General features: G+C 42.8%; 1 protein-coding gene across 1 annotated transcript in view; it reads left to right on the top strand.

The window, feature by feature from the left end:
• Positions 1 to 10,000, top strand: part of cadpsa (Ca2+-dependent activator protein for secretion a) — a 226,774-nt gene that overhangs the window by 189,263 nt on the left and 27,511 nt on the right. Inside the window, exons 25-27 of the mRNA XM_063214916.1 lie at positions 1,478 to 1,561; positions 2,509 to 2,541; positions 5,998 to 6,105. Of these exons, the coding sequence (XP_063070986.1) occupies positions 1,478 to 1,561; positions 2,509 to 2,541; positions 5,998 to 6,105 (225 nt within the window). The remainder of the gene's footprint in view (positions 1 to 1,477; positions 1,562 to 2,508; positions 2,542 to 5,997; positions 6,106 to 10,000) is intronic.

The raw sequence follows: 10,000 nt of genomic DNA, 5'->3' as shown, positions 1-10,000 counted from the left end.
GTGTCTTGCTTGGCAGGGAGTGGAAGGGTGGGATTTGCACCTGCACCCTTCTGATCCCTTTGGGCCAGTGGTTCCCAAACTTTTTCAGACCAAGGACCACTTTGTCCCCCCAAAAATGTTCAGGGACCACCTGACAACTGAATTAACAGTTGACGGGTGCTATTTCGACACTAATTTTGATGCAGATCACTCACTATTTATTCACATTTACAAGCCTGTCTTATTGTGGTGAAAATATGACTTCAGACATGTTTGGCTTTGTAATAATGTTACATATATAGTCTTCTGCTAGCTTGTCTTGGAAAAGTAGAAATCCCTTTGCGGACCACCTGAGCTCTGTTGCGGACCACCAGTGGTCCCCGGACCACACTTTGAGAATCACTGCTTTAGGCCACCGCTACCCTACCCTATCCATCTCTCCTTTACTTACAGTTATACTGTCCCATTTTTAGAAATAAGATTATTTTACACATACCCTTGAGTTAAATAATAGGGTTTTACCGTTCTCCTATACTTTCAACCGTTCTCTGGATATGGCAGTGCAAATTTTACCTCCAAGCTAACAGTTACAGTTTTTCTCAATTGGTTTTGTACATTTCTCACAACAGAATAATGATTCTCAAAAGTCTTTGTTCAATTGTGACTTCCTGGTGTTACCTGTGCACATGGTCAAATCAGTTTCTCATTGTTTTTGGCATATAGCAAATGCTCTCGTCCACCATGCCATGGCTGTGTACAATTCTCAGTGATTTCGTACATTATCAATTGCTTTTGTCATATCACTCAAAAAGCTGTGTCACTGAATGCATGAAACTACCTCAATCTTATCTGAGCAATGTAATATAAAACCGAATTTACAACATTCCCCATCCAATCTAAACAGCATTTCGCTTCAGAAAAGATCCTCAAGAGTGTACTATTCAATTGACAACATGAGAAATTGATTTGACTAGCTTGTCCATACACTATGACACAATGACTAACCATTCTGCTGGCGCTGATACGTTCATTGACACAAAAAACTTGGTTTTGAAAGACAAATAAGGGTTTTGAGCAAGAGACTCGGTTTTGCAGGTTATCCACCGTGTTTTGCCATTTGTTAAAGCTGTTTTGAGAATGAATACTATGTTTTGCAAATTGCGAGAGAGATTCGAGAAATGTACAAAACCAATTGAGAAATACTGTAATAAGGAGTCCTATGAGACCAGTTAGCTGCCAGCTGGTCTCATTGGACTCAATGTTAACTGCTAGATTGGAGATAAAATTTGTACTGCCATACCCAGACAACGGTTCAGAGTGCAGGAGAACGGTAAAGCCCTATTATTTAACTCAAGGGGAGGTGTAAAATATTATTATTATTAATAATATTATTATTATAAAAATTACTTCCAAAAATGGGACAGTATCACTTTAAGTTCTTCTCCTCCTTTCTGTGTCACTCTCTATTTACTTCTTCCTTCTTTCTCCTCCTTTGCAGTTTGTTGTCATTCTGGAGAGCGTCCTGGCCAAGTTGTCCCGTTATGATGAAGGAACACTCTTCTCCTCCTTCCTATCTTTCACAGTAAGAGTCCGCCTTCCTGTCTGTTACAGTAATAGCATGCTTTTTAGTTTTTTTGTTTTACCCTCATTTATTTTTTAAATACATTTTTCATCTGGGGAAGGCAGTTGTCATTATGTCCCTTAGCCTTCTAATATAGATGAGTTGGTTGGCATTCTTTCTTTCTTTTTTTCTTTCTTTCTTTCTTTCTTTCTTTCTTTCTTTCTTTCTTTCTTTCTTTCTTTCTTTCTTTCTTTCTTCATTTATTTATTCATTTATTTATTCATTTATTTCAAACTGAGCCTCTGTTTTTACACACAAAACACTGACAATACCTCTCAGTGGGATTCATTTGTTTCAAGTTCAGGACTCCTGAGCACTGGCACTGAGCTTTTGCGTGTTGAAACACACACACACACACACACACACACACACACACACACACACACACGCACACACACACACACACACACACACACACACACACACACACACAGACACGCACAGACACACACACACACACACACACACACACACACACACACACACACACACACACACACACACACACACACACACACACACACACACACACAGACACACACAGACACGCACCCACACACCCACCCCCCCACACACACACACACACACACACACACACACACACACACACACACACACACACATGACACCAGTCACTTACCTTCTCACTCACTCAACCTGCACATGGGGCCCCGTGTCACTGAATGGGGTATTTGAAAAATTTAAATTATTCTGGCACATTTCACACACACAAGTCACACATGTGAAGCGACATGTGACATAAAGCCAGACTTGTTTTTGTTGCCATCTAATACGGCGTGGTGACAGGGGGGTGACAGTATTGAAACGCAACTTTAAAGCAGAAGAAGAAGGTAAAAAAAAAAAAAAAACGCCTCACCTTTTTTTTCTAATTTCTCTCCAATCTAAAGGTGAAAGCAGCCTCAAAATATGTGGATGTACCTGTAAGTGAGAACATACTTGCTACCTGCGTGTTTGTTTGTCGTCTCTATCACACTCTCTGTTTTCCTTATATCCTTGTGTCGTTGACGGTGTTTTGGTGTGTCTTTGTGTGTATCTTGGTGTGTGGGTTTGTATGTGTGTGTCGTTTGTGTTGTTTTTGTAATTCAGATCAAGAATGGAAATTCAGTCTTTGTACAGCACTGTAACTTGCTTAACTGTGACACTCTTGTTATATGACATCCAAAGAAACAAAACAAAAAAAAATACGACTTGTGGAACCATCTTTTTGTCAAGTGTGTGTGTGTGTGTGTGTGTGTGTGTGTGTGTGTGTGTGTGTGTGTGTGTGTGTGTGTGTGTGTGTGTGTGTGTGTGTGTGTGTGTGTGTGTGTGTGTGTGTGTGTGTGTGTGTGTGTGTGTGTGTGTGTGTGTGTGTGTGTGAATGCATATGTGCTTGCGTGTGTGCGTGGGTGGTGGGTGTGGCTGAAAATATGCTGTGTGTGTGTGTGTATGAAAATATGTCAATATGTCAGGTTGAGGTTGTCTTAAAGGATCATACAGTATTTATTATTGTCTTTAGTATTGTAGTGTAGTAATTCCATATGCATAAACTACAAGGAAGCCAGGTATTGCAATGTGGAAGAATTGGAAGACCAACTACGAATCAAAGTCTGCTAATTGTTTGCTGAAGCACACTCACGCACACACACACGCATACACACACATACGTACGCACGCACGCACACACACAAAATAAATAAATAAATAAAATGACGACGTAGAATTCTTCTCATTTGCACCCTTTCTGAAGCACATGGAGACAAGCCAAACAAATTCCATTTGCAGCGGTTGACAATTGCCAATTGCCAAACTGTCTGACAATGCTGCTCTCCTGACCTCTTTCTTGTTGTGACGGAGGAATGTCTTTAAAGAAAATTAAACAAGCACGTCAGTTGGCAGTAGTAGCGCCTCGAGCAGGGACAGATTATGAGTCCAGGGGCCCCCCGGACCAGGCGAGAGCAAAGGCCCCCCTCAAGGGGTGCTGCAAGTGTACAAAACGTTTCAGGGTTTTATGCCAGATGTGAGTGTCTATGTTGTTATGGGAATGGGGGGTGGTCCGCTGAGAAAGTTTTTAGAATATAATTATTATAAAGCTTGCAAGTCAAGAAAAGCTTCTTTGCACAAAAATAGACCTGAAGTGTGCGGATTGTCTTCTTTTTATGCATACATTTCTACTGAATCCTGCACCTTCTAAACAGATGAGCGGTGGCCTATCACAACTTACATAATATAATTATTAAAAATGCGATTTTAGCTCAATATGAGAAAGGGAAATAGAGGCTTGGGCTTCAGGGCCCCCTTGACACTTGGGCCCCTGGACCTGGGCCCGGTAGGCCCGTGCAGTAATCCATCATTGGCCTCGAGCCAATAGAAGTATCCAGTCAGTCAGTCCGTGCAAATGTCACTGTCTCCCAGCGACTATTTCCACTGTGCTTGCTAATTTAGTTTTAACCGCTATGCTCACTTCACAAGGGCTGGATCTGACGCGTCGTGTTTGGCAAATACAAGGAGGGGGGAAAGGGGGTGGGGGTGAAGAGGACACTCTCTGATCTAAAATGGACGTGTGTGTGTGTGTGTGTGTGTGTGTGTGTGTGTGTGTGTGTGTGTGTGTGTGTGTGTGTGTGTGTGTGTGTGTGTGTGTGTGTGTGTGTGTGTGTGTGTGTGTGTGTGTGTGTGTGTGTGTTGGACATGCGCCCACTGCAAATGAAACACCTTGAGCAAATGAGCTGCATTGCTCAGAAAACAAAGACACAACTTCAACCTTTTTGTCACAGTGCAGGGCAAACTAACTGACATAGTAAATGTCAGTCCTGACAGTCTTGTAAAATACGTAATGTCATATTTTGATAATTAAGTTGTGTGTGGTGCAACCAAAAATGTGGAAACATCCCTGGCTTTTTGCTAGTTATATATTTTAGGGCAAGCAAAGTCTATGACAACATCAACCGATATCAAACTGTAGATATACGATTCTGTCGACAGCAAATAAAAACCTATGGAGAAGTTAAAGGGACACTGTGCAGGAAATGGTCAAAAACGGTACTGCAACTATGCTGCTCATTGAAACTGTGCTGCCTATCACCAAATTTGATATTTACATGAAAGTTTACTAAGTAATAAAGAAATATTTTCTAGTATGGTCCAAGTACAGCTTTTACAGCTAAAAATGGCTATTTTTGGAAATTCAAAATGTCGGACCATGGAGAAGATCCCCCTTTTCGTGTATGAAAAGTGCAATTTTTCCAGTCATAATGAATACTTAGAATTTGATGGTGGTGGTAAGTATTCATGAAAAAGGTAACATTAGTGAATGGGTAGCATGAATTCTGGAAATAAATGACTAAAAATCTCACACAGTGTCCCTTTAAGCAGCAAGTCATATGGTGTATAAATAGATGGCAAAACTTTAATTCTGTACCTGCTACTATATGTGTAAATACAGAGTTCACCGTTCAGACATGCTCGACAAAAAAAACATTCATATAGCAGACCAGTTGAAAATGCGCAAAAACATGTGAGGTCAAAAATACACAAGAGCAGAGACGATATTGTGTCTCTGCATCAACAAAGTGTAGTGGTCGCACCTGTCAGTCATTATCATTTTTCTGAACTGTTGGAAAAGAGAAGGGGAAAAAAACAAGAAGAAAAGGGGTTCACTTGCGCTCAAGAATCATCAACATGTCCTGGGACGACGCTGAGGCAGACCACACCCAGGAAAGACGGTGCTTTGTAAAGTTCCTAATGGGTACATTTTCCTCAGAGTCAAAGTGGTGTTGACTACTTCTCTGGAGAGTCAACACCGGAGCAGCACAGATGAAATTCTTTTCAAGTGCACAACAAAAATAATTTAAAAAAACTAAATGAATAAAACAATTGAAAGGAAAAAAAGAATTACATCTGTGCTGCTCCGGTGTTGTCTCTCCAGTGAAGATGCCCTGCCTCTCTCTGGTCGATGCACCAAATGATAAAGCAGAAGCGTGAGGAATTACCCCTTTGTTTGGTGTTGACTACTTCTCAGTGTGTCCTTCTAGGCAAAAGTCTCTTGTCCTTTCTCTTTTCATGTACTTGCACCTTTTACATGTGTGTCTATTTTGGCTGAATTTCTTGCTCTATCCTTTACAGTTTTCCTCACAGTCTCTGTCTCTGTCTCTGTCTCTGTCTCTGCCTATGTGTCTCTGTTTCTCTCTGTCTCTCTGTCTCTCTCTCTCTCTCTCTCTCTCTCTCTCTCTCTCTCTCACTCTCTCTCTCTCTCGCTCTCTCTCCTCTTTTCCTGCCCTGTCTCTCTGCCTTTTTTATGGGCCTGTTGCCCTTGTCTCTACATATTGTCTCCTTCTTTCCGCCCTCCCTCTGACCTCTTCTCTTCCCCTGTGTGTCTCTGTGTCTGTCCGCTCTGTTTTCAGAAGCCCGGGATGGATGTGGCAGACAGCTACGTGACCTTCGTGCGTCACTCCCAGGACATGCTGCGGGATAAGGTCAATGAGGAGATGTATATAGAAAGGTTATTTGATGTAAGTAAATAAATATACGAGTGCCGGCTCCTCCCACTAACACACAAGCTGTTTTTCAGGCCGTCATGAACCCCTTTTTTTCGACAGCGTCGTTGCTAACTAAACTACTAAAGGACTTAGTTAGCAACAAGTTAGCAGCTTAATTGGTTGCAATGTAAATGACCATTGGCAACCTACTGCCCTGCTAACTGGTTAGCGCCAATGTTCTCGAGAAACAGGGTCCAGAACAGTGACGTGTTGGTTGCCGCACCACTCACCCTCGGAACCAAAGTGCACCAAGTGTTGAATTAACACAGCACAATGCTCTGTGCACTGGTGAACGGCTTTTGTTCATACACCTGTGTTATTTTACTGCTAGTGACCCAGGTGAACCAGCTGACAGATCTATGTGATTGTCCTAGTTCACTTGGAAAAACCAAGTATTTTCTGGTTTGCTTCGTTAATCGATCTTTCGGTTCCCAAAATGCTCAGAATGGTGGTATGAACACGTCAGTCGGATACGGTGCGGCAATGGGCACCGGCACGGGTTCTCTGTCGGCCAGAATACAGCTACTGAGGTGGGCTATGTGGGGGAGGTCCCTCTCCAAAATGTGACATAGCAACCAGAAGAGAGGGATAAGTCACATTTTGCACATGCTACTAGCTAGCAGCTACTGTATTTGTTCTCTTCTGCTTGAAATTCCCCCTCTCTGTCTCTCTCTGTCTACACTGTTTTCTCTTCTATTTTCTTTTATTTTCTTCTCTTCTCTTCTCTTCTCTTCTCTTCTCTTCTCTTCTCTTCTCTTCTCTTCTCTTCTCTTCTCCTTCTTCTTCTTCTTCTTCTTCTTCTTCTTCTTCTTCTTCTTCTTCTCTCTCTCTCTCTCTTACTTTCTGGCTGTCTGGCTGTCTCTCTTTATCCCCCTCCTCCCCCCTTCCCACCCTTTACTTGTTTCTCGCTAAGCTAAGCTAAGCTAAGCCCTTTTCTTACTCTATAGTGTACAAAAGCGTTCGCTGGTTTGTGTCTGAGTAGCTAGCACCTTTGTTTGGCTCTGTTGTCCTTTGTGGCCGATATGTGCGGAGACCTGGAGAGGGATTATCTTGAGCAGTGTTCTCTCACAAAAGGGTCAATACACACAGAGCTTAGCCACTGGACTCAATCATGCCCCGTAAAAGTAAGCAATGCTCTAGTTTACAGAACCGGGGGAAAATACACAGTGGCGCACAAACAACACGCATACTGTACATATGCTCACAAACATGCATGACAAGAGTAGCAGGAATGTTGCTAGTAAGAAGGTAGTGTCACCTGTGGTAGCTTTGGTTAGCTGCTATAGCTATCGTTAAAGGTAGTGTGGGAGAGGTCTTGTAAGGGAGGAAGGGGGCGGTAGCTCAGACCCGCAGGAACAAATCATAACTAAGACCTCATTTAACGGGGAACTGCCCCATCTCTTAAGTAAATCTTCTGCTGAGCGGACACTAATAGAGGGCCTGCTCTTCAGACCTGAGGCTTATTGTTATGCAAGCTTAAGGAACAGCAGAAGAAGAATGGGCAGGGAAGAAGAGGAGAGGGGGGGGTGCAGAGAGAGAAAGAGTGAGACAGAAGGAGAGGGAGGGAGGGAGGGAGAGGGAGAGAGAGAGATAGAGAGACAGAGACAGAGAGAGAGAGAGAACACTGTCTCAAATGATGACTTGAGCAATCAATGTTATAATCCCCTGTGATGCATGTCACGCAAATAAAACAACATTTAAAAAAATAAATAGTAATAATAATAAAAAAAAAACGTGGAAAAAGCAAGGTTTGCTTGCTTTGCATTCCCGATGCAGCTGGAGCTGGAATCTGTGAAGTGCTTCTGTTGTCTGTGTCTGACTGTGGCTTCCACTCTGACCTGCTGTGTTTCGATGTTTGGCATCTCACCATGTCTGGAGCACCATTGTGTGTTTCTTTTCTAAAAAGGGACGAGAGCTTGCTTCTCTCCTCCTCCTCCTTGTTGAGGCTTCTGTCGCTCGTTATTTGTCATCTTTGGAATGTCTGGCAGGATGATAGAGTTTAGCGTTGCGTTTGATGATTTTTTTGTTCTTTGTCACCCCATACTAGTACTTGCTTTTTTCGGTTCTGTCTGAACAGACGCCACGCTTCACTTTAAAGCTTTTTGTTGCCTTGTTTTTTTGTGCATCTGCTCTCGTTTATCTCATTTTCCAAACATCATCACTTCATCCCACCTTTCAGTTGTCTCTCTCCTTCCTTCTCCTCGATTCATCTCTCTCTCTTTTCTCTCTCTCTCTATCTCTCTCTCTCTCTCTTTTCCTCTGATCTCATTCCACCTTCCTCCTCGTCCTCTTCTCTCTTTCCCTGTCTCTCTCTCTCTCGCCTGGATTAAAGTGGAACTTATCTCTCACGACGAGTTGTTGTATCACATTATGTCAAGTGGCATGACTCCCGAGTCAAATAATCTTCCTGTGTACATCTACTAGCATGACCTATCCTCCTGCGAGACTCCCCTCGTGCGTGCTCACTCACTCACTCCCTAACTCACACAGCCAGCCTCTCCTGAGCCCACCCGTTCGCTCGCTCGCTCTCAAGTAGCATTTACCCTCTGCTCCTCTCCTCTCCCCGCCACCACCCCCTCCACTTACACACATACAGCCCACACATGCACACACACACGCGCGCACGCACGCACGCATGCACACGAGCACACACACACACGCATGCACGCACGCACGCATGCACGCAAACGAGCACGCACACACACACACACACACACACACACACACACACACACACACACACACACACACACACACACACACACACACACACACACACACACACACACACACACACACACACACACACACACACACACACACACACACACACACACACACAGTACACACTAACTTGTACATGCACATACGTACTCAACAGCACAGCATGCACGCACACACACACACATGCACACAGGCATACATCAGCAAACAGATGCAGTCACGCACGTATGCACGGACACACACACACACATACGCAATGCTGCCCAATATCTTTAAGATACAGCTTGTACCCAGAAACTATCCCCACACACTCCCAACCCCTCTCCAGTGTCTTTCATTAACAGCACACAGCCCACAGCACACAGTAACTGATGGGATATGAATACGGTAAGCTAACCCATAGACACATGCATCTCATAAACTCATCTCAGTCTTCCAACACATCCTTTTCCAGAATAGAAAATCAGGTTTGTTTAAATTCTATCCAGTTTGTCCCATGTCATTTGATAAGATCACACCAATGCATCATTTGAATTTTTTTGTTATTATCATCATTTTTTGTTATTATCACTGTTATTATTATTATTATTCCATCATTGTGGTGATTTTATTTGACAAGATTATGCGCTGCTCTACTTCCAATCATGCCACAAGCTGTTGTTTTTTTTTACGGTTTGGTGGAGAAAAAAAACACATGGTAAAGAGAGTGATAAAATGTGGTCAAAACAACATCTTGACCCTAAAGGAGTAGACAAATTATCACCATGTGCTAATATGTTATTCTCTACCCGATGCCAATAATGGTGTATCTTGGGAACGTTTCCTGAGATGTATTTTTTTCTATTTCCTCCCCATTCTTTCCTTCAGTTCATAAATGATGTCCATTGAGGAATAAATTGAAGTGTTTTTTTTTGGTAATGTAGGAAATGTGCTGGGGAATGGTTCAACAATTCCTCCTGATTGGTTTCCCATCATCAGTAGTTAGGGAATGATTTGTAGGGGTGCTTCACACTAAACAAATGTCCCTGTGGTTCACCGCCGCAATTACTTTGCTTTCATTTTATTTGTCGTGACTGGTCATGGAATCACGGTCGTTGAAAGAGAGAGAGAGAGAGAGAGAGAGAAACAAAAAAAGAAAATGAGT

The sequence above is a fragment of the Engraulis encrasicolus genome, chromosome 14 (genome assembly GCF_034702125.1).
Source record: "Engraulis encrasicolus isolate BLACKSEA-1 chromosome 14, IST_EnEncr_1.0, whole genome shotgun sequence".
In the NCBI taxonomy this organism is placed as follows: Eukaryota; Metazoa; Chordata; class Actinopteri; order Clupeiformes; family Engraulidae; genus Engraulis; species Engraulis encrasicolus.
This window is presented reverse-complemented; position numbering and strand designations above follow the sequence as displayed.